Source organism: Chelonia mydas, chromosome 3, assembly GCF_015237465.2.
Source record: "Chelonia mydas isolate rCheMyd1 chromosome 3, rCheMyd1.pri.v2, whole genome shotgun sequence".
Lineage (NCBI taxonomy): Eukaryota > Metazoa > Chordata > Testudines > Cheloniidae > Chelonia > Chelonia mydas.
The window spans coordinates 73,798,864-73,824,629 of record NC_057851.1 but is presented as its reverse complement, the minus strand read 5'-3'; the positions used below and the strand labels follow the sequence as shown (position 1 = coordinate 73,824,629).

The following is a 25,766-nucleotide window of genomic DNA, read 5'->3' as shown; positions in this document are numbered from 1 at the left end:
AAAGATATGAAGATAAACTATACTAGTATTGGTCATATGGATATATTTTTCATAAATTAGTCCCGAGGTGTGAGATGTTTTAACTGTCTGCATGTAACAATGGCCTGGACTTTGGGAAGAGCCTGGACAGTGAAAGAAAGCGTGGCCAAGAAACTTGTGGTGTTTGTGTTACTTTGTATTATTTTGTATTGTTTTAATTATAACTTAGGCAGCAGTAGAGAATTAAAAAACATATGCTTGAGATTCTTAAAGCAAAATAATGGGAAATATGTGTCTAAACTCCCCTAGACTGCTTTGAAAATCAACTTATGTATATACCTATTGGTAAACTAAACAGAGGTATAAACAAACAGGAAATGTGCAGAGAAATAATACATTCTAAACACTGGAAATTAGCAGAAGAATAAATAAAACAGAAAAAAGCTGAGGTTTAAAAACAAACAAAAACATGCTGTAAACTAGCATAATTTATTAGAACTAATTGTTGGAAATAGACAGAGGTTTAACAATAATAATAATCTCTTGTAACTGATTAGGAAATCAAGGTGTGTGCTCCAGCTTCCTATGAAATTTCATATTATCACTATTACTCTTGTTCTCCCCCCCCCCCCCGGTTGCTGGGTAAACCTTCTTGTTCCATCTTGTTTTAAATTGGGCCCCTGATCCTGTGCTGAATCTGTATGAGTGGAGCTCTGTGCCTTTGTGGAGCCCTAGGGACTACTCACATAAGATAAGTTACACACAAATGCTTAAGGCCTTGTCTACACTGGCAATGGCATGTAGGATGCGTGTAACTACATGCCTCAAGGAAAAGCAGGCTTGGTCCTCGCTGCCGTGTGAGCTTCTGGAGTCTTTCCCCACTGCTGGAGCCTTTCTCTGCAGCGGCCAAAAATAGCATCATAGACCAGGGAGGCACTGCCTGGGCATGTAGAGTATATACCCTAAGGTTCAGGCGTGTCTTTACTTGCCTAAGCGATGCCTCACCACCTATACTGCTATTTATACCCATGCTGGGTGGGGAGGGGTGTATGTTCTCTATATGTTGCTGTAAGAACAGACATAGCCTGTGTGTTTGAAGACCACAATCCTCAATTTACTTACACAGGCAGACTGCAGCATCCACATGGAGCCCCACTGATAGGACAGGGCCTTATACTGAAAGTCTTTGTGGTAGGAGCAGTCTTTGCACAATCGAACCCCAGTCTTGACTGGGGCCTCCCGGTGTTGTTACAATATAAATAATAATAGTACCACAGTGAATGTTAATTTCTTACCCCCATTTCTAAAATGTACAGGAATTGATTTGAGGATAAAAATTGAAACTAAAACACTTAGGTATTTTCACCTGGAAAAATCTTCCTGAAATTCAATATTGGCTTACCTTTGAACCTTAAGTTACATGGAAACAAATGTATACTGTAGTGTAGATAAGTGATTGCAGAATACTGTACAATATATGACAATCCCTATGAAAAAATTAGTTAAAGTTGTAGCAAGTTTTATTTTTCTGATTCCATGCAGATTTGTATAATTTGTGCAATTAATTAGAAATGAATACCTTTATTGGGCCAACTAATGGATTATGTAAAATAATGTAAAAACTCCTCTATCTTTTTCATTTTACATAATAGCGAACATAATGTACTTAAATGTAACGTCCTTCTAGGCGGTGAAATACCGAAGAAATCCATCACAGTATCCTTTAACTTCAAAAAGGGAAACTACACAAAAATGAGGAAGTTAGTTAAATGGAAATTAAAAGGAATAGTCATAAGAATGAAATGCCTGCAAGCTGCCTGGGAACTATTTAAAAATAGTAATAGAGGCTCGTACTAAAAATTCAGAATCTATTCAATCCATATCCTCTCCATAATGCTGTACGGCTGCAAAACATGTACGCTATGCTGCTCAGACTGGACAAAGGTGGAGGCTTTCTACACAAAATGTCAACGTCCTATATTGGGCATAAAGTGTAACAACTTCATTCGTAATGCAGAGTTGAACGGTCGCTCCAGTCTACATACTACTGGGGCCATTGTCCACAGATAGCATCTTACGCTTTTTGGACATGTCACCAGAACGCCACAAGATGTTCCGGCAAACACCATTCTCTGGGTGGCTTGTAACATCTGGGATAAAATTCCACCAACTGAAGGGTGTAGGTAGCCCAGCGGCAGACCCCGTATTACATGGGTGCATCAAGTCTGTTCCGACATTGTACTCTTGGCCTGTCAAGCCCTTGCAGCCCCACAGGAATGAACCAAATGTCAAATTATCTCTGTGGCCAACTGTTGGCGAAGCATTGAAGAAGAACTAAATGTATACCCCCAATCAAAAAGGAAATTAAGAGAATCAAAAAAATGCTATCATGACTAAACAGAATAAAAAAGGCAGTTAGAGGCAAAGAGACATCCTTTAAAAATTGGAAATCTAATTCTATCAATGAAAATAGAAAGGAGCATAAACTCTGGCAAGTTGAGTGCAAAAGTTTAATTAGTCAGGCCAAAAAAGAATTTGAAGAACAACTAGCAAAAGACCAAAAAAACTATCAGCAAAAAAAAAATAATTCTAAGTACATTAGAAGCAGAAAGCCTGCCAACCAATCAGCAGAGCCATTGGACAATCAAGGTGCTAGAAGAGCACTCAAGGAAGACAAAGCAGTTGTGGAGAAACTAAATTAATCCTTTGCATCAGTCTTCATTGCAAATGATCTGAGGGAGTTTGCCACATCTGAACCACTCTTTTTAGGGGACCAATCTGAGGAACTGTCCCAAATTGAGGTGTCTCAATAAAGGAGGTTTTGCAACAAATTGATATGTTGAACAGTAATAAGTCACCAGGACCAGATGCTATCCACCCGAGAGTTCTGCTGGAGCTCCAATATGAAACTACAGAACTACTAACTAGGGTATGTAACCCACCGCTTAAATCAGCCTTGGTGCCAGATAACTGGAGGATAGCGAATGTAACTCTGATTTTTTTTTTAAAAGGCTCCAGAGGAGATCCTGGCTATTACAGGCTGGTAAACCTAGCTTCAGTACCAGCCAAATTGGTTGAAACTATAGTAAAGTACAGAATTATCAGACAGACAGATGAATACAATATGTTGTTTTTTGTAAAGGGAAACCATGCCTCACTAATCTATTAGAATTCTTTGAGGGTGTGAAAAAACATGTGGACAAGGGTAATGTAGTGTACTTGGACTTTCAGAAAGCCTTTGATAAGGTCCCTCACCAGAGGCTCTTAAGCAAAGCTAACAGTCCTGAGATAAGAGAGAAGGTCCTCTCATAGCTCAGTAACTGGTTAAAAGATAGGAAACAAAGGGTGTTCAACATATTCATAAATGATCTGGAAAAGGGATTGAACAGTGAGGTATCAAAGTTTGAGGACGATACTAAATTATTCAAGATAGTTAAGTTCACAGCTAGAGTTGCAAAGGGATGTCACAAAATTGGGTCACTGGGCAACAAAATGGTAGATGAAATTCATTGTTGATAAATTCAAAGTACTGCACATAATCCCAACTATACATACAAACTGATGGGGTCTAAATTGGCTGTTCCCATTCAAGAAAGAGATCTTGGAGTCATTGTGGATAGTTGGTGAAAAACGCCTGCTCACTGTGCAGCAGCAGCCAGAAAAGCTAACAGAACATTAGGAACCATTAGGAAAGGGTAGGTAATAAGACAGGAAATATCACAATGCCATTATATAAATGCATGGTGCTCCCACACCTTGAATACTGCATGCAGTTCTGGTCACACCATCTCAAAAAAGATATATTAGAATTGGAAAAGTACAGATGAGGACAACAAAAATGATTAGGAGTATAGAACAGCTTGCATATGAGGAGAGACTAAGAAGACTGGGACTAAGGGGTGATATTATAAGAGGTCTATAAAATCATGAATGGTGTGGAGAAAGTGGATAAGGAAGTATTATTCACCCCTTTACATAACACAAGAACAAGGGGTCACCCAATGAAATTAATAGGTAGCAGGATTAAAACAAGCAAAAGGAACTACTGTGTCGCACAATGTTCCGTCAACCTGTGGAACTCATTGCCAGGGGAAGCTGTGAAGGCCAAAACTATAACTGGGTTCAAAAAAGAATTAGATAAGTTCATGGAGGATAGGTCCATCAATGGCTATTAGCCAAAATGGTCAGGGTTGCAACCCTGTGCTCAGGATGTCCATAAACTTCTGACTGCCAGAAGCTGGGACTGGATGACAGAGAATGAATCACTCGAAAATTGCCTTCTTCTGTTCGTTCCCTCTGAAGCATCTGGCACCGGCCGCTGTCAGAAGACAGAATACTGGGTTACATGGACCATTTGTCTGGCCCAGTATTAATTAACACTTAATTAGTTAATTAAGATAGCTTGATTGACATGTGACATTAAAAACTTTCCCCATCATTTTTCTCATCATAACAGTTACTCCTTTATTAGTTTGCTTTAAAAATTTAATATTGGATAATTCATGACAATTAATAAATAGTTATAGGTAGCAGATTTTTTTTTCTTTAACATTGGCTTGCTTAGACACAACAAATGTGTATCAGGATATTTTTAAAAAATATTAAAGATATGTAATATTTGTGTTCACTTGATCAACCCAAAAAAAATAAACACAAATTCAGTTAGTCAATTCCATGGTGTTTACCAATATACTGTTGCTTAAAAATAAATAAATAAAGACTACAACTTCAGTCCTGGAATGTGAGAAACTAATTTTGGTTTCTTTTAGAGCCTCATTGTTACAAATTAATCAACTGCTACTTAAAGTCTAGAACTCATTAACTTTTTAAGTTTTACTGTTCCATGACTGAATTTAAATTAAAACATAAAGCTTCTTTTTTTGTTCCTATTGATCCTGTAATCGTCTACACTGCACAAGCATCCTCTTGTGTCTTAGTTAAATGTAGATGGCAGCGTGTGCTAGCTGCTTAAAAATAAAAAACTTCAATTTTACAGAAGATGTACTAGCAGTGTAAATCCACATTTCATCATTCATTTTATATGATGTGATTGAAATAACAGAGACTTGGTGGGATAACTCACATGACTGGAGTACTGTCATGGATGGATATAAACTGTTCAGGAAGGACAGGCAGGGCAGAAAAGATGGGGGAGTTGCATTGTATGTAAGAGAGCAGTATGACTGCTCAGAGCTCCAGTATGAAACTGCAGAAAAACCTGAGAGTCTCTGGATTAAGTTTAGAAGTGTGAGCAACAAGTGTGATGTCGTGGTGGGAGTCTGCTATAGACCACCGGACCAGGGGGATGAGGTGAATGAGGCTTTCTTCCGGCAACTAATGGAAGTTACTAGGTTGCAGGCCCTGGTTTTCATGGGAGACTTCAGTCACTCTATCTGCTGGGAGAGCAATACAGCGGTGCACAGACAATCCAAGAAGTTTTTGGAAAGTGTAGGGAACAATTTCCTGGTGCAAGTGCTGGAGGAACCAACTAGGGGCAGAGCTCTTCTTGACCTGCTGCTCACAAACCGGGAAGAATTAGTAGGGAAAGCAAAAGTGGATGGGAACCTGGGAGGCAGTGACCATGAGATGGTCGAGTTCAGGATCCTGACACAAGGAAGAAAGGAGAGCAGCAGACTACGGACCCTGGGCTTCAGAAAAGCAGACTTTGACTCCCTCAGGAACTCATGGGCAGGATCCCATGGGAAAATAACATGAGGGGGAAAGGAGTCCAGGAGAGCTGGTTGTATTTTAAAGAATCCTTATTGAGGTTACAGGAACAAACCATCACGATGTATAGAAAGAATAGTAAATATGGCAGGTGACCAGCTTGGCCTCACAGTGAAATCCTTGCTGATCTTAAACACAAAAAAGAATCTTATAAGAAGTGGAAGATTGGACAAATGACCAGGGAGGAGTATAAAAATATTGCTCAGGCATGCAGGAGTGAAATCAGGAAGGCCAAATCACACTTGGAGTTGCAGCTAGCAAGAGAAGTTAAGAGTAACAAGAAAGGTTTCTTCAGGTATGTTAGCAACAAGAAGAAAAGTCAAGGAAAGTGTGGGCCCCTTACTGAATGAGGAAGGCAACCTATGTGGAAAAAGCTAATGTACTCAATGCTTTTTTTGCCTCTGTCTTCACGAACAAGGTCAGCTCCCAGACTACTGCACTGGGCAGCACAGCATGGGGAGGAGGTGACCAGCCCTCTGTGGAGAAAGAAGTGGTTCGGGACGATGTAGAAAAGCTGGACGAGCACAAGTCCATGGGGCCAGATGCGCTGCATCCAAGAGTGCTAAAGGAATTGGCAGATGTGATTGCAGAGCCATTGGCCATTATCTTTGAAACCTCATGGCGATCGGGGGAGGAACCTGATGACTGGAAAAAGGCTAATGTAGTGCCCATCTTTAAAAAGGGGTAGAAGGAGGATCTGGGGAACTACAGGCTAGTCAGTCTCAGCTCAGTCCCTGGAAAAATCATGGAGCAGGTCCTCAAGGAATCAATTCTGAAGCACTTAAAGGAGAAGAAAGTGATCAGGACATGTCAGCATGGATTCACCAAGGGCAAGTCATGCCTGACTAATCTAATTGCCTTCTGTGACAAGATAACTGGCTCTGTGGATGAGGGGGAAGCAGTGGATGTGTTATTCCTTGACTTTAGCAAAGCTTTTGATACGGTCTCCCACAGTATTCTTGCCAGCAAGTTAAAGAAGTATGGGCTGGATGAATGGATTATAAGGTGGATAGAAAGCTGGCTAGATCGTCGGGCTCAACAGGTAGTGATCAGTGACTCCATGTCTAGTTGGCAGCCGGTATCAAGCGGAGTGCCTCAAGGGTCAGTCCTGGGGCCGGTTTTCTTCAATATCTTCATTAAGCATCTGGAGAATGGCGTGGACTGCACCCTTAGCAAGTTTGCAGATGACGCTAAACTGGGAGGAGTGGTAGATATGCTGTAGGATAGGGATAGGATACAAAGGGACCTAGACAAATTAGAGGATTGGACCAAAAGAAATCTGAGGAGGTTCAACAAAGAGTCCTGCACTTAGGACGGAAGAATACCAGGCACTGCTACAGACTAGGGACTGAGTGGCTAGGCAGCAGTTCTGCAGAAAAGGACCTAGGGGTTACAGTGGACAAAAAGCTGGATATGAGTCAACAGCGTGCCATTGTTGCCAAGACGTATAAGTAGGGGCATTGCCAGCGTATCGAGGGACGTGATCGTTCCCCTCTATTCGACATTGGTGAGGCTTCATCTGGAGTACTCTGTCCAGTTTTGGGCCCCACACAACAAGAAGGATGTGGAAAAATTGGAAAGAGTCCAGCGGAGGGCAACAAAAATGATTAGGGGTCTGGAACACATGACTTATGAGAAGAGGCTGAGGGAACTGGGATTGTTTAGTCTGCAGAAGAGAAGAATGAGGGGGGATTTGATAGCTGCTTTCAACTACCTGAAAGGGGGTCCAAAGAGGATGGATCTAGACTGTTCTCAGTGGTAGCAGATAACAGAACAAGGAATAATGGTCTCAAGTTGCAGTGGGGGAGGTTTAGGTTGGCTATTAGAAAAAACGTTTTCACTAGGAGGATGGTAAAGCACTGGAATCTCCTTCCTTAGAGATTTTCAAGGTCAGGCTTGACAAAGCCCTGGCTGGGATGATTTAGTTGGGGATTGGTCCTGCTTTGAGCAGGAGGTTCGACTAGATGACCTCCTGAGGTCCCTTCCAACCCTGATATTGTATGATTTAAGCAAAATATGTTAGTAATTCTTGTGGGTTGAAGAAGAATCTGAAAAAATAAATAAGGGCCCAGTCCTATAAATACTACTAAGCTTGGTACTTCTTATCTTGAGTATCTACCATAAAGCTTAACGGGGCCACTCAAGAGCCTATAGATGATGATGTGTGTTTGTAGGATCAGGGTCTAACTCAGTAGCAAATGCTTGCAGGATCAGGCCCTAAGTTGGGAATTGGCTGAGACTTTGATTTTAATGGGCCTTAGGTCTGGCCTTTAATAATTACACAACTATCAAAAGGATAAACTGGCTGAGAAACTCTCTGGCCCATTAATGTTGATTTTCAATACTTCTTGGAACGCTGGGGAAGTTTCAGAGGACTGAAAGAAAGCTAATGATGTTCTAATATTTAAAAAGGGTACACAGCATGACCCAGGTAATTATAAATCTGTCAGCCTGATATTGATCTTGGGCAAAATAATAGAATGGTTGATAGGGGACTTGATTAATAAAGAATTAAAGGAGGGTGATATAACTAACACCAGTCAGCATGGGTTTATGGAAAACAGAGTTGATCAAACTAACTTAATATCTTTTTTTGATGAGATTACAAGTTTCATTGATGAAGATAATTGTGTTGACATGATATACTTAGAGTTTTGTAAGGCATTCACTTGGTACCACATGAAATTTTGATTAAGAAACTAGCTTGAAACAAAATCAACATGGCACACATCAAGTGGATTAAAATCTGGCTAACAGATCTCAAAAGGTCGTTGAAAATTGGGAATCGTCATTGAGTGGATGTGTTTCTAATGGGGTTCCCCAGTGCTTAGTTCTTGGCAATATGCTATTTAACGTGTTTATCAATGACTTGGAATAAAACATAAAATCATTACCAATCATGTTTGCACATGGCACAAAGATTGGGGGAGTGATGATTAATGAAGAGGACGGATCACTAGTACAGAGTGATACGGATCACGAGGTAAACTGGGCGAAAGCAAGCAGTATGCTTTCAGGATGTCCAAATGTAAGATCATACAACTAGGGGAACAAAATGTAGACAATACTTACAGGATTAGTGACTCTATCCTGGGAAGCAGTGACTGTGAAAAGGAATGGGCAATCTTGGTTGTAATCGGCTGATCATGAACCCCCAATGTAATATTGTGGCCAAAAAGGCTAATGGGATGTTTGGATGTATAAACAGGAGAATCTGAAGTAGGGAAGTTATATTATCTCTGTATTTTGGTACTGGTTAAACTATTACTGGAATACTAGTATTCAGTTCTGGTGTTGAGTTTTTCAACATTCTTCTGAGCTGTGGAGAGGATTCAGAGAAGAGCCACAAGAAAGATTAAAGGTTTGGAAAACATGCCTTAGAGTGGGAAATTCAAGGAGCTCAGTCTTGAATCAGAGAGAAGGTTAAGGAGTGATTTGATTGTAGTCTGTAAGCCTCTACGTGGGGAAGAGAAATTTGTTAAAAGAGGGCTCTTCTATGTAGCAGAAAAAGGTATAACAAGTGAATGGCTGGAAGTTAAAGCTAGACATATTTAGACTGGAAATAAGGGGCACATTTTTAACAGTAAGGGTAATTAACCATTGGAACAATTTGCTAAGTGCTTTGGTGGATTCTCAATCACTGGAAATTTTTTTATAAAGATTAGATGTTTTTTCTAAAGGACATGCTCTGGCTCAAAGAGGAATTAATGCAAGGAAGTCCTATAGTCCATGTTATGCAGGAGGTCAAATTAGATTATCACACTGGTGCCTTTTGGCTTTATAGTCTATGGGTATAACATAGCTGTGAAGTTTTGTGCAGTTTCAGATGTGACATTTCCCACTAGTGAGAACAAGCCACTATTTGTAATCCCTCAGAAGCAAGCATGGAGTTGCAGGAATCAGGACCATTGGTCCATAGAGGTGATGTGGGGGAGGGGTTTAGGAGAGTCCCAGGCAGGGATTGGGAAGCTAGAGGAAGTGATGAAGTAGCCTGAAGTTAGTAATGATGTTGGGGGTGTTTCTGATGTGAGCCTGGGGTTCACGGGTTCAGGGAGCAGTTAGGCGATCTTGGGCCATCCTCGGTAAGGGATCTTGGAGCAGCCTTCCCTCTTTTCTGCCCCTTTCAAATTGTTCCATGCCTTCTGTGTTGCCTTTTCGGGCCCTGATCTAAACTGTCCTCCCCATGCTGTCCCTTCAGCCCCTCCCACGCCTCCTGCCCCTTGCTGTCTAACCCATCTGTTCCTGCCACCGTCCCATCTCCCCAGTATCCCCTCCTTTTGATTGTGGGCTGCAGCTGCCGCCTTAAGCTCCTGGCTGATACCTTGTGTAGGTCCCACAAGGGGACCACTAAGAGCAGAGGAAGAGAGGGAGGCAGCTTGGCTGCTTGAAATTCTTTGCCATCTCCGGGGCCAGAGGAAGATATTGTGGGTGAATCCCATAACATTCCAGCAGGGCTGTGGGAGGTGCAACAGGGCTACAAATGTATGATTGTAATGTACACAATTAAAATCTGTAGTCAACTGCTGGTTATCATCCAAGCAGGTTATGCTTTACAACAGGTGTTCATATAGATAGAGATTATATGGCATGTGAGCTGTAAGCTACAATAGTACTGATTTAACACAACGTCAGAGAAAAACAAGGAAAGGAAAAAAATGTATAGCAATGCTTTTTGGTCTAATTGTAAAGTTTGAACTAAGAAGAGTCATAACATTGAATTGTTATGCAACTTAATCCATTTCATCAGACCTTGAATTATGTACAGTATTCAAATAAAATGTAGTAAAATATGTATTTTTGTACATTGCTTGGAATAGTTGAGTCTATAGCATTTGCAGAACAGATTGAGGTTTGTAATGAAAAGGGAAACGAAAATGGAAAATACTGAGTGAACAGCAGGACACATTTGAGGTGATTATGAAGGATGTTTCTTTATTCTGTCCTTTCTTGTGCTATCTGAAAACAGTAGCAGAGGGTTACAAGCAGAGTTCATCATAGGGTTGTCAATCACTGTCATTTAACATTTGCAATGGAAGATGTCTTTATTCAAGGACAGCTGGGCAAATCAGAGAAACAGATTTGCAGTTAGTAGTCTGTCCAGCCTACACTAAACAAACAAGGACAGGGCAGACATACCGGCCTCTCACATAAAAATATAATGGACTCTGCTGACCTTGGTGCCCTCCATTCAGCTTTATTCCCAGTTGCATAAAAGCTTCGCTACCCATTCTCAATTTCCTTTAATTACCTACATGATGCAGATAAGAAAATGAACCTCACTTACTTACAGTCAGCAATCACACACAGGAAATTAAGTGGGCAAGTTGTTTGAAATAAGATGACTGTTTTGGAAGTAAATAAAACACATCGTACTGGGGAAAAACCAGTGAGAACGTATTTTTAGGAATACCAGTCAGGCTGGAATCGCCCAGCTGATCCTGCTCCTGTCTCCTGCTGCTGCTTGAAACTGCAAGGCAAAACTCAGTAAAAAATCTCCTTGGTAAATATTCTTTAAAATATCTTTGAAGGGGATGTGAGCTAAATAAAAGAGCCGAGCAAACATGCAACATTCTATAGGGCTTTAAAAGATTGTGACCTTAGGTTTAGAGAATAAATGACCTCAGTTTTCACAAGAGATCTGGCAGAGACATCAAGGATTAAGCAGCAGTTGTCTTTGGTCAGTCTTCACTTTTAATCTGTTCTCAAAGTATGAAATAAATTAATGACACTGCTTTTATTTCTGATTATCCTTAAACTTTCTAGACTCGGTCAGTCTTTCACATTTACGTTACAGTATATAAGTGTAATTTCAGTGTGCCATAAATGTAACTTGAAAATAATGTTAATGGTGTTTATTATTAAACAGGCTAACAGTAGAACATTTGTCAAAGAAGTTCCAAAGGTGTCCTATAAATTGGGACATAAATCAGGTGTTAAGCTACTATGAATTATGGTAGTCCACCAAGGTATACTAAAAAGAGCATTTTTTTTCCCTATATCTCACTCTGAATTATTTACCGTTGTGAACATTTAATTAGTATGGATTTGCAGGAAGTCTGATTGGAGACTAAAGCCCATAGTATCAAATCTGTAGTGCAAGATAGATACAAAACCCTGAATATTTTATCTTCAGTTTCAGTCTCTTTGCTGAATCCACAGTTATGAAGGCATTCACCTTTTATTACAGCATTGTCTTTCAGACTACCAAAATGTTCCTTGACCCAGTTGCTAAAAGGAATCTGTTTGCTTTAATTATAGGCACAAAAGATATCACATATTTATTTGATTTGCAAAATTTCATACTTTTAGGAAATTATGAAATCCTTCCCATACCAAGCCAGAGTAGACGCGCTTGGTGCATGTGAACAGTGAAGAAAAGGAATCCTCCCCAATTCTAAGTCCTAGAACTACAGCAGAGCCACTCAGTGGCCAAAGCTACAATTTGGAGGATGCAGTATTCCTGCTGCTGGATTCCCAGTCCACTTGGGACAGTTGATTAGTACACTACAAGATTCACGGCCCTGCCCTTGCTACTAGCCCAGCCTGTCCCTAGCTCATCCCCAAAAGCTTGCATGCAGACACACAGGGAACTCCTGTTGTTACTCAGGCCCCCTGTGCAGGTTCCAGAAAGCCCTTGCACACACATCAGTTGCAAAGCATAGCCAGCATGTGTGCCCCTCTACAAGGCACAGAAGAGAGGTAGTGTTTAACCCCTAGTAATTAGTTTGCAGTTTTAAGAATCTTTTAGACATTGATCATCTATTGCTTGGACGTTAAATATTTGTAATATTTAAAATAAACAGACTAGAGTTGTTAGACTGATTTCAAACCCACTGTGTGTCTTGAATGTGTAAAGAAAAGCCGAAACATTTGGATATTCTCTGAAAAATGAAAATGTGCATTACTGACGGTTTGCTTTAAGTCTAAGATGGGCTTCATTACATCACTTTATGGGCCATTTAGGGTGATAGATTACCTCTATTAGGTTATGTAGTAGATCTCAAATACTGTATTTGACTAAAGGGCATATTTCAGTACTTACTATGAAATCTGCCCTATTCTGCTGTAACATAAAGATCAGATATATAAAGAGTATTTCAAACACTTTAATGGTTCCTGAATATTTTAACAAACTGTTTTTCTTATTAGCCTCTTTTTTTTATTTTATAAAGGAGTGAGCAAAAGGATGTTTAAACATCACTAGCCAAAATGGTTGTTTTTAGCAAAATCTCAGCTATATACTCTGTCAAGGCTGAATCCCCACTCTGGCACTTGGAGTGCAGAAGGTGGGGGCCCACAAGGATTCTAAAAATTAATACTTGCTGCTCCAGGCTTATATTAAACTCCCAAGGTTACAGCTTCTCTCTGACCTTGGCTTGGTAAATGCTGCCACCACCCAGGAAGGAGCACTTGGGAATTTTTCCCAGTCAGGTACCCTCAAGCCCTTTCACCCCACCCTCTACCCCCACCTGAGAAAGAAAACAAAGGAAATTAGCTGTGGCTACCAGCTAATCAAACAACATATGCACAAACCTCTTAGGGACACACAAATCCAATCCTGTTCTTTAAAAAGGTAAAATTTATTAAAAACAAAAAGAAAGGAAATACATTTTGAATTTAGGCTTTTTGCTCGATCTTAAAAGAAACAATTACAAAAATTAAGTATCAAGATAGCTCTCTTGAGGTTCAGCTTAAAGGTTACAAGCAAAACAAAAACATCTGGGGTTAGCACAGAGGAGATCCACAAGCCAAAATAAGAAATAAACCTGATAGCGTCTAACTAAACATTCCCTATCCAAATTATTTCTTCTAGGTATGGAAGATACTTTTTCATACCTGGTTCAAACCTTACACAGCATTTTTGCTTATAGCATTGCTGCTGCATGTCCCTGCAGCCCAGAGAACAACAGACAAAGGAAAAGTTTCTTTCCCAATTTTAAAAAGTTCTACCTTCCCATTGGCTCTTTTGGTCAGGTGCCTTCCTTTTCTTTTCCTGGAGGACTTTTTTAACCCTTTACAGGTAAAGCAAGCAGAGAAAAGCTACCAAGAAGGATTTTATAGCTAACTGGCTGGCTGGGTGTCCATCAAAGGGAGCTACCCCACCACTTTATTTATTACATACTTTGATTTCCATGTAGTTTGTTATAAATGTCCTAAAAGAAGCACAGTGCAAAAAAGTTCTACTTAATTGCAATTGCTTTCTTGCATTTTATGTACTAAAAAACCTATTTTGCCTCCTTTTTAATGTTTTTTTGTTAAGGATGCTGAAGAGTATGCAGATCTTCCAGTGAGACACAATGAAGATCAGATGAACAGTGAGTTGGCAAAACATCTTCCCATTGAAGTCAATCCTCATTCATTTGACAGTTCCCACACAAAAACACATCTTCTGCTGCAAGCCCATTTTAGTCGTGCCATGCTGCCTTGCCCAGACTATGCTACTGATACCAAGACAGTGTTGGACCAATCTATAAGAATATGTCAGGTACAGTAATCCATTTCGTACTTTATCTGATGCTTTACTCTTTGGCATTAATGTGTTAGAATATTTTTTTGGTCCAGGAAAAATTCACATTGTTTTCTGGAGATGTATTGCAATATGATTTTGTTGAGGACTGGAACCACCTCAGACAGACACAAATTTATTTAGAAAGTGACCAAATGCCCACAACATTACAGAACTGAACATAAATAAAGATAAAACTGAATGGCAATAAATATTGGTACTGGTTTGAAAGAGACAGTTGTTGCCACTGGTTTCACTACTTCCACCAACACTAACTTTGAGTACAGTTAATGCCGAGTACGTAGGTGCTGACTCTGTGGGTGTTAACAATCTAATTTTAGATGGGATTTTCAGTTGCTATATTCTCCAGTTGTCAACTACCACAGGGCTGAAAGAGCAGGTTGCCACTATCCAAACTGATTTTAAACCACTCTCCAGGTTTGGGACTTTTGCAGTTCCACAAAAAGCCCATACCCCCAGGCATTCTAATTTGACCATAAAGAAAACCCATAACACACAACCACATGCACAACTGTCCCCATCAAGGACATTTTAGAGCAGCAGTGTAAATCTGGAATAGAGTAAAAGGAATATTTACACAGTTCTATGGGGCAGGTAAAGTGCAGCTGTAGTTTGAAGCAGAAATAGGCCAGCTTCTACCTGCTACTTCTAAAGAGGAAGAAAAGTATTGTGGTTAAAATACAGGACTCGGACTCAGGAGATTGGCATTCAGTTCTTGTGTGACCTTGGACAAACCTCTTAATCTGTCTCTGCCTCAGTTCCCCATCTGCGAAACATAGGGATAGCAATATTTCTCTTGTCTTGTCTACTTAGATTATAAGATCCTGAGGGTGGTCTTACTATTTGTATGTACAGCATATAGCACAGTGGTGGGCAACCTGCAGGCCGCATGCGCCCCAGCAGGGTAATCTGATTGCAGGCCGCGAGACATTTTGCTAACGTTGACCGTCCGCAGGCATGGCCTCCCGCTGCTCCCATTGGCCAGGAATGGCAAACCGCAGCCACTGGGAGCTACGGGGAGGCCATGCCTGCGAATGGTCAATGTCAGCAAAATGTCTCGCGGCCCATAATCCGATTACCCTAATGGGCCGCAGGTTGCCCACCACTGATCTAGCATAAGTAGGTCCAGATCTTCATTTTGCATTTAGGCACTGTTCTAATACAACTAAGTAATAAGAGTCATTTTATTGGCTGTGCCAAGCTGCCAGTCTGTAAAACCAGTTCATGAGAGAGGTCCCATGGCAACACTCCTCCCAAAGAAGGTGTGCCATTGTCTGATAAGGGTAATAAGCAAATCATATCACAGATATTTTTATTTCTGTAGCCAGAAACTTGGCAAACAGGTTTTGAAAGGAACCCCACTCCCTATATTTCTAATTACTAAAACAAAGGTGATGAAGATTTGTTTTAAAGAGAAATTCTTTTTCTTTAAACTTTGATTATGAACGGAGTCCACAGGATAGACATCATTAGTTAGGTCAGAAATTTCACTTCAATTTCATATAAAGCACGTAATTCATTTAAATAATATTTTGTCGTATCCATGAGTTTTTACTACATAGAAATAGTTAGGGAAAAAAGTGAACTAAAGATCTTTTTAGTTATTTTTAGTACAAATATTGTACTAATGTGCTAATCCCTATCACAGGATAGGGATTTTTAAAAACTGTTGTCACTTTTTAAAAATGAAGTATTCAGGAGTTACATTCAGCAGAAAAAAAGGTTCCTGAACAATATCTTACTATAACAGAACTTGTTTGTGCCTTTGTCCTCTACCCATAGATATTGATGTATACACAGCCATATGAGGCAGGAAAGAAAGAGCAAGAAAAAAAAGAGAGAAAAACATTTTTGTGTTTTGAAACTGTCACATGGTTTACCTCTCTTGGGAGAATATTTGCTTCATCTTATTAGTCATGGTTTCCAAACGAAGGTTAAAGTTCCTAAAGCTTAAACAATAGACAGAGTTACACTTTCCGTACTGGTTGTTACCTTTTTCCCTAGCATTGACCTGTTGATGAACTCTGGGTCAACAGGGGTGGAGAAAAAAGATCTTAGTTGTGAGAAAGGAACTGATCGGAGAAGGATCAGTTGATGATTTGTGTGTGTGTGTGTGTATGGTTCTCTCTCTCTCTCTCTCTCTCTCTCTCTGTGTGTGTGTGTGTGTGTGTGTGTGTGTGTGTGTGTGTGTGTGTGTAAAAACCATTGTGGGGAGGGGCAGAGGCGACATCAGGAGTCAAACTGGTCAGATTGTGACAGCTCAGTGAGCCATTATTTTTTCCTAGAGGCTTTCTTCTTGTGTTCAAAATGCTAAGTTTTTATTTATTTACTTATTTTTAAAAAGTCTCCAGCTGTCAAGTTTGTGCAGATAACCTTCAAGATGTGAACAAAATGTAAACTGATGCAGTGAAGCCTGCCAATGGGCACATCATAGAATATCACGGTTGGAGGGGACCTCAGGAGGTCATCTAGTCCAACCCCCTGCTCAAAGCAGGACCAATCCCCAATTTTTGCCCCAGATCCCTAAATGGCCCCCTCAAGGATTGAACTCGCAACCCTGGGTTTAGCAGGCCAATGCTCAAACCACTGAGCTATGGTGGGCTCCCCACAGCAGTGCTGCGTTGGTGCTCCAGGGAGCCATTGGAGGAGAATTTCAAATGCTTATGTCTCAGCAGAGAGGCCCTGAACTCCCACCCCATCTCATGCCCACTGCAGAATGGAAGATCCCTACTTTCCACCCCCACATACAAGCCTCTTTAACCCCAAATCTCCCACATGTTTCTCACCCACTCCATCATTCCTTCTGTCTCTGAGCCTGCCCCTTGGTTCTTAGGCCTTGTCTACACTACCGCTTAAGTCGATGTAAGTTACGTTGCTCAGGGGTGTGAAAAAACCACCCCCCGAGTGACATAACTTACATCGACTTAACACAGTGTCTACACCATGCTATGGAAGTGGGAGACACACTGTCGCCAACATAGCTTCCGTCTCTCATTGAGGTGGATTAATTACGTCGACTGGAGAGCATGCTTTCATCAATGTAGCGTGTCTTCACCAAACGCACTAAATCGATTTAGCTCGGTAGTGAAGACAAGTGTCTCTGTGCTGAGCAGAGCTAGCGATGAGTCAGGAAAGCATGCTAGCAGTGTCAGATAACAGCAATAGTTGACAGATCTGAGCAGTTCTATCAACTAATCTTTGTAAAATTCTATTAGGTTATTTTTAAATGTTCCTTCTGCAATCATTAATCGACCTTTTACTTAAAAAATCAAGTTGTCCTCTGAAAATGTATTGATCCAAATTTGGAGACTAATTTCACCAAATTCATTTCACTTAATTAAAGCATAAGATGGGGACGGGGGCAGGGGGGATTAATCCTGACTGAAGTTCAAATCTCAACACATTTACTGGTGAATTACTAGCAGTTCCTTCATAACACACATCCGTGCACACACAAATGCCCTTCACACACATTGTGCATGCTTGTTATACAAATACCATGCTTTGTAAAAGGAAAATAGTCGTCAAATACTGTCATCTAAAATTCATATTACTTTCCTATGTGTACACCTGAAGTCCTGAAACTTTTGTAAACATAAATGCAGCATAATCAGACAAACAGGAACTGTTCATAGGCTAATCACATAAATCTATTTAAATCACTAAGTTTATTTCTTGGGGCTTCCAGTGCAGAAATCCTCCTAAGGGCAGGTCTTCACTGCCCGCCGGATCGGCGGGTAGTGATCGATCCTTCGGGGATCAATTTATCGCGTCTCATCTAGACGCGATAAATCGATCCCGGAACGCACTCCCCGTCAACTCTGGAACTCCAGCTCGGAAGAGGCGGAAGCAGAGTTGACGGGGAGTGGCAGCAGTCAACTCACTGCCATCCTCACGGCCAGGTAAGTCAACCTAAAATACGCCGACTTCAGCTATGCTATTCACATAGCTGAAGTTGCGTATCTGAGGTTGACCCCCTCCTCCCCCGCTAGTGTAGACCAGGGCTAAGTTTTCCTTCTCCTCTTTCAAGTCAGGTGTCTTTAAACAAAGGTATCTTATTTAGTGGTCATTATATAGATCCATAGATTCTAAAGCCAGAAGGAACCACTGTGATCATCTAGTCTGACCTTCTATATTCCACAAGCAATGGAACTTCCCCCAAAAATATATATTGCAATTCCCATGAGTCTGCTGTTTTCCTGGATCCTTCAGGGACCAACAAATGTTCACTTCCATCTTGGAATAATTTCTTTTAAGGCTGAATGTCCCCTGATCTCTTTTAAAGTTTAATTTCTGTTACAAAAGCCTCTTTCAGAGTAAGCAACGGTAAATATGTTCAAACAAGCTTATTTTCATTTGGGTACAGGTCTAAAACCCTTCACTCTCCCAATCCAAAGCGCTTGCAGCCTTTATCATAAAATTGCTTTTCTTGAAACAGAGATTTCCTCTGCCCCTTTAAACGTTTTGTTTTTTATATTACAGCTCTATGCTGAAATATGCTCAAGATGGAAAACAAATTCATAAGCTCAAATGTCAGTTAAAGAGCTTATTCCCCCACCAAAAATAATCCGGTTCCAGCAGTCTTACTGCTGTCCCAGTAAAGAAATACAATTGTTGCCGCAGAAAGGGGGACAAACGTGTTTCACTATAGCCTTGCTATGATTGATATCATTTAGACATTGGGTTTAGTTCATTGTAACAAGGTGTTTGTTACAGTGAAATTTGTCATATACTTACCTGGGACTGGGTGAGGGGCATGTGGTGTCCATTCCTATTTGCTGCACAAATCCCGGGAATGTTGTTGTGTGGTCTTCCTGGCAGCTGAATGACAGCTTTGGCAGTTAATGGCTTTGGGGTCATTGATGGGACTGCAGGAATTTTCTGTATGAAAGGCTGTGCCCCACATTTAAAAGTAAGAGACGAGGACTAATGAAGGCACTTCCAGTGAGAGGAAGGATGGATTTAGGCTTAAGGCATAGGACTGAGGCCTGGGAGATCTGGGTTCAGTTTCCAGCACTGCTACAGACATCTTGTTTGATCTTGAGTAAATCACTTCATCTCTCTCTGTCTCAGTGTCCCAGCTGTAAAAAGGGGATATTACTCCATTTTTCCTACTCTTTGTCTGCCTTTTCTATTTAAATTGTTCCTGACCCAAAGAACTCAGTCTTTTGCTAAGTGTAATGTACAGCATCTAGTACAATAGTAATTAATTTCAGCTAAGTTTCTGGACATTACCATAACACAAATAATTGTTTTTAAAATTATCTCCACATGGTCTTCATATGTCCCATACTCCACTCCTATCCTGCTTCACTAAAAGAGGACATATGGCTCTGTGGAATAGTGCTGAACATGCCAACAGTTGCATGACAACTTGATATTTCTTCAGAAAGACAAGGGTGAGGGTAATATCATCTATTGGACCAACTTCTCTCGGTGAGAGAGACAAGCTTTTGAGCTTACACCGAGCTCTTCTTCAGGTTCTGTGCCTGCCAGGTCCTAAAGAAGAGCTCTGTATAAGCTCATAAGCTTGTCTTTCTCACCAGCAGAAGTTGGTCCACTATATTACCTCACCCACCTTGTCACTAATATCCTGGGACACCGACATGACTACAACTACACTGCCTACAACAGAGGATTGTATTTCTTCAGTCTTGTGATGAAGACCATTATACCAGAAGACAAAATTTGTGTTTATTCGAACTAAATGATTCATCTAATATTTTGATAGTGTAGTAGTATTGCTTATTATTTTAAAAGCAATGCCCCATCTTTGTTCCTATTCCTGATTTAATAATATGTGAAATAGAATAAATCTAATCTCCTTTTTGCTTCTCTTATCAAGCCCTATACTTTCTGGCAGCGTATTCGGTGATCAGCTCTTACTCTCCTGTTCTGAAACTACCTACTATATTTGTATTAATTGAAATGGATAATTGAGATAGTAATACAATCCATCTCATATTCAGCAGGGCAGTCACTTTCACTGAGAAATAATATGACAGCAGCTGGCTTTGCATTTGGATTGGCTACGAGCCTCCACTTGTAGTGTAATCGTTGATAAAACATTTTAGTATTTCCAGGGAGTAGGACTGCCATAGAGCTCAGCCTTAACCTTTGAAGAGTGTTTGCCTATGGATGTGTTAAGCACATCTCAGTAGGATACCTGTACATTGAGAGAAGACAGAAGAGAAGTCAGATTTGGAATTGTAGACAGAAGTACAGTGTGCAGTGAGAAATATGCACATCCCTTAACTGAGTAACCATGGGATTGTAGTACCGTAACCCTAACTGTTTATCGCTGTTTTGTTATCCCTTTGCTATCTCGTGTCCAGACTTAAAGTATAAGATCTTCAGAGCAGGGACCTTAATTCCTTGTTTGAACTGTGAGGCCTAGCACACTTTGGGGTACTGTAAAATAATGAATAATAATAAGCTTATGGTAGTTGCCTTGGATCTTTTGCATTAGCTGTCTCAGAAAGCACCTTAAAAATATGACAGAAACAAGTATTCTGCCCCATTTAACTAAATTTAACATATACACTACCTTTGTACACACAAGTATCTTGACAGGTTTCAGAGTAACAGCCATGTTAGTCTGTATTCGCAAAAAGAAAAGGAGTACTTGTGGCACCTTAGAGACTAACCAAGTTATTTGAGCATAAGCTTTTGTGAGCTACATCCGATGAAGTGAGCTGTAGCTCACGAAAGCTTATGCTCAAATAAATTGGTTAGTCTCTAAGGTGCCACAAGTACTCCTTTTCTTTTCACAAGTATCTTGTGACTCACCGGATTCAGTGACGTGCTTTAGAGGGAGCTATGTCTAGCACTCCTCAGCTGGAAGATAGGTTGCTGTCATATCAGCACATTTGTGATCAGCAGAGGTGCCTGAACCATAGTCCTGCACATATAAGACAGAGACTGTGCCCCTCCACTTTAGAGCTTGCTTTCCTCATCACCTTCATCATTAAGAGCCCTAGTTTTAGAGCATGTTCCAAAGTCCATTTGTTTTCCTTAGCTGTGGAGAAGTGGGAAGGCTCTGATGGGAGATCTTAAAGATCTTAAGTATGTTTATAGCTGCTGTGTTATTGCTGGTTGCTGTAGATAATGTGATTAATAGATGAAGAGAGGCAGCTACAGGAGCGGTCTATTTTATGGTTGTATATTTAAGAATTGTTGAGAAGTGCCTGGAGCAAGGGATAGTCGCTCCATTTTAATGGATGTGTGTATTATTAAAAATAAACAGGGCCTTTGAAGGAGGGAAAGGAGGAGAAAAATTAAATAAACTTTAAAATATAGACAAAATTTCTGAAGCACATTTATTTAGCCAGTACATATACTGTGTATGAATGTGTGTAGCACACCGATGGTGGTAGCCGAATTCAGTCATCATTGTAATACTAGCTGCTTCCACATTTGGACTGATACTGTCCTAGCTCAGAAGGGCAGAAGCAACAGAGTAATGAAAACCCTTCACCTAGGATGTGTGCTGCACTGATCGTGTTCATTTACAGATAATAAACACACATGTGTAGTGCTGTAGAGGGAGTACCTCTGCATACTAGATGTTCAGGGGAACTTACATGCCAGCTCTCTTTAGAGAGGTAATTTATTTTGTAGGCCTATGATATTTTTTTTTTACCTGTTTTTTTTGTTTTTGGTTTGGGGGGAAGGGGAGCACACCACGGATAAACTTGTAAACTGTTGTATGGCAGCACTTGGTGACAGTTTAATGATGATATGGTGCTGCTTATGTACAATCCCTCCCCCACCCATGACAAACCTTTTCCCAGTTGGGGCTGGAGGAAATGACTAATGCTTAACCCATTTGTGTGATCAATTCACTTAAGCAGCTACTGTGAAATGTTAATCACAACTTTAATTTGTACTGCATTAGCATTTTGATTAACTTGTAGGCTTGCTAGCACACTTGAAGCACTTTTACTCATAGTTACTGCTCGGAAATGACTTTTTGATTAATTAAGTTTGTTAGACAGCAGCTGAGCTTCCTGAATGCTAACCTTATGGGGCCAAAAGTTCAGGAGAAAGTTACTGTGAACAACTGCTGCTGTTGAAAAAAAATTCTTATAAATGCACTTAAAATATTTTAATTATTGACAAAATATTGTACTATAACTTGGAAATTGACCTTAACCTTTAAAAAAGGCATATTTATCTTGAGAAAATGACTGTAGCTTTTTGCTGCATTCAGTATGCTGGTGTAAGCTCTGAAATTGGATATAATGGTATCTTTAAGAACTTGGAGCTTGTTTATATTGGTGAGAGTGGGTTTTCATTGCCATGGGAATTTCTCAAAAGTACTTTATTGTGCTGTTGGATTGATCAGCATAGTGCAGTATATCAATTTATAAATTAATAACAATTTAAGAATAAATTGGATTTCTGGAACTTAACAAATTTTTGATCAATTGGATAAAATACTGTAATGTTCATGTTCCCAGTATTGCAATCCATGGCTGGATCTATCTCTGTAAAACTGTTTAAAGCAAAACCAGTAAGAAACTTAGAGTGTTGTGCTCAACCAAATATATACAATAGACCAGTGGTTCCCAAACTTGTTCTGCCGCTTGTGCAGGGGAAGCCCCTGGCGGGCCGGGCCGGTTTGTTTACCTGCCGCATCCGCAGGTTCAGCCGATCGCGGCTCCCAGTGGCCGCGGTTCGCTGGTTCAGGCCAATGGGAGCTGCTGGAAGCGGCGCAGGCCGAGAGACTTTCCCTGCACAAGCGGCGGAACAAGTTTGGGAACCACTGCTATAGATGATCAATGCCTTCCATAGTTCAGATCACATTGATAATATTACTTTAGAGACTGAAGTAGCAAGAGAGAGGGTCTTATAAAGCATCTGGGAGGTCTTAGTTTGCATGCATCAGAGAGACTTTCAAGGAGGTGGGGGATGGAAAAGAGCGTGTGCAGTAATGGGTGTGGCAAAGCAGGTGGAGGAGGGAGGCGAAAATGTGTGAAAGAGATGGGTTACAGAGAATAATGTAAGAGGAGTGCCATCTGCCCTACTGGCTGCATTCCTATTAACTGCAAATAAGTAAGCCAGCTGTTCCTCTGAGACTATAGCTATACAGGTATACAATTCCAAAACTGCATTTGAAAAAAAAATGTATTTAACTTTTGCAGAGCAAAAGTAATTACATTTTTTCTCAAAAGTTATCTTCTTAGGCCCAGTACTCTGAAGTAGAGCTGGCCGAAAAAAGAGAATCCCTTTCCGTGAAAATTTTCATGCTTGAGAAAGTTTTGTCCTGAAACAGGGCAAAACATCAAAAACTATGAAAATTTTCACAGGAAAAATTCCATTTCAGGAAAACTGAAACAGAATTTTTCAGTTTCCAGGGAAGGCTCTTGCCAATTGCACAAAGCCTTCCAGCCCACCTGCTGGAGAGAAAGAGAGCCCACCACTCTGCCTCCCTGCCAGCTCCAGAAGCCAGGGAAACATTGCCCATCTCCCAGACTGGGGATGGTGAATGCAGGAAAGTAGCGCATCTCAGTGCTCTCTCCATCTCCCAGAGTTGGCAGATGAGGCGGTGGCTGTGTGCCTTAGTGCTGCTTCAATAAAAGTTTAGTCAAATGTGCAAATGTGGTCACGCCATCTCAAAAAAGATATATTGGAAAAGGGCCACAAAAATTAGGGGCATGCAACAGCTTCCATATGAGGAAAGAGTAATAAGACTAGGAATTTTCAGCTTGGAAAATGCAGAGATAAAGGCAGAAGGAGGCATGCCTCGGGGCCCTAATTTACCCTGGGGTGTTTGCTACTTCCCACCACCCAACACAGAAGTAATGAGGTTAAGTGGTGTTCATATAAAATAAGTAAGAACTACTAATTATTTTTTAAGACAGGCTTTTAATGATTTTTGACTGTAATAACAGCATAGACAAAACAAAAAAAGGAAGACCAAAGACCAGCACTGAATAAGAATTAATACAAAGGCAGATTATATTGAGGACAAGCGCAAGTACATGTAATATTGTGGACCATTTGCGAGTTTCTGAACAGTGACTTTACATATGCTGGTTCTGGCAGGTCATAATAAAAGCCCAGAAGACAAGCATAAGTAAAGCTTTTATTTACCAGTTTTATATTTCTGATAACAAAATATTGTAAGGCAAACACAACTATACATATAAGGAGCTAATGAACAACAGCATTATGTGCATTCTCTCAGCCTACTTGAAAGACCAACATAAATACATGCAAAGCTATTGTGCATCAGCCACCTACTATTGATTTTATGCTACAGTATTGATACAACTATGATCAATTTGGCTTGAGCAACCAGACTTTTTTACTTTGTAGACTTACCCTGCATTCGTCCGAAAATACATTACCCTTTAGTTGGCCGCTTTTCTCACTGTCCAGGTACAGACAGTTGAGAAGTGCACATTCCTTCGGTTTAGGGGGTGTGGGTTAGGTTTTTTTATGACCGAAACACACACACACACAGTCCCGTGCCTTCGTCCTTTTTATCTGATTTGACGGCCGTGTTTTAGAACAGACCAACCAATTAGGGTGGGCCACATTGTTTATGTGGTTGCCCTAGTTGTATAATTGATGCATATTTAATTTTTATTTCCAGTTGTTAGTTGTTTGTATAATTTAGGCCTGGTTTTTTTTTTTTGTAGCCAATTGGATCTTGAATGTGGGTAATTTGGGGCTGATAAGTACATAAGAGTCAGCATAAAATGTTATTTGGTTGCAGCCCGTCCTCACCACAAGCTTAAGCGTTGTTTTTGCAAGGCTTGCATTTTGAAGTATACGAAAGTTTAAGGCCTAACATTTGCAATACCTTGATTCCGTTCAAGCTTAACAAAATATTTGTTCAATTTATTCACAGAAAAGAGACTATTAAGGGGGCATATGATCAAGGTCTATGAAATCATGACTGGTGCTGAGAAAATAAATAAGGAAGTGTTATTTACCCCTTCTCATAACACAAGGGGTCACCAAATGAAATTAATAGGCAGCAGGTTTAAAACAAAGAAAAGAAAGTATTTCTTCACACAACCCACAGTCAACCCATGGAACTCTTTGCCAGAGGATGTTGTGAAGGCCAAGATTATAACAGGGTTCAAAAAAGAACTAGATAAATTCTTGGAGGATAGGTCCATTAATGGCTATTAGCCAGGATTGGTACGGATAGTGTCCCTAGCCTCTGTTTGCCAGAAGCTGGGAATGGGCAACAGGGCATACCCGTTCTGTTCATTCCCTCTGGGGCACCTGGCATTGGCCACTGTTGGAAGACAGGATACTGGGCTAGATGGACCTTTGGTCTGACACAGTAATGTGTTCTTATGTTCTAACACTGATGCAGTAATAAATAATCATTATTAAAAATAATCAAATGCTTATTAATGTTTTAAAAGCAAATGTTTGTACTTATACAGTTTGTAAGGGCTGTTAAACATCTGTATTCTTAAATACTTGGTGAGGTGTGTTAAACCAAATGTGTCCTATAAAAAAATGTTTAAGGTACAAACATATATACATATGCATATTATTACATATG

General features: G+C 40.3%; 1 protein-coding gene across 2 annotated transcripts in view; it reads left to right on the top strand.

The window, feature by feature from the left end:
• ASCC3 (activating signal cointegrator 1 complex subunit 3) overlaps positions 1 to 25,766 on the top strand; it is a 530,489-nt gene that overhangs the window by 485,892 nt on the left and 18,831 nt on the right. For both annotated transcript variants that reach the window (XM_037894528.2, XM_037894526.2), the window contains exon 37: positions 13,967 to 14,191. In XM_037894528.2, the coding sequence (XP_037750456.1) occupies positions 13,967 to 14,191 (225 nt within the window). The remainder of the gene's footprint in view (positions 1 to 13,966; positions 14,192 to 25,766) is intronic.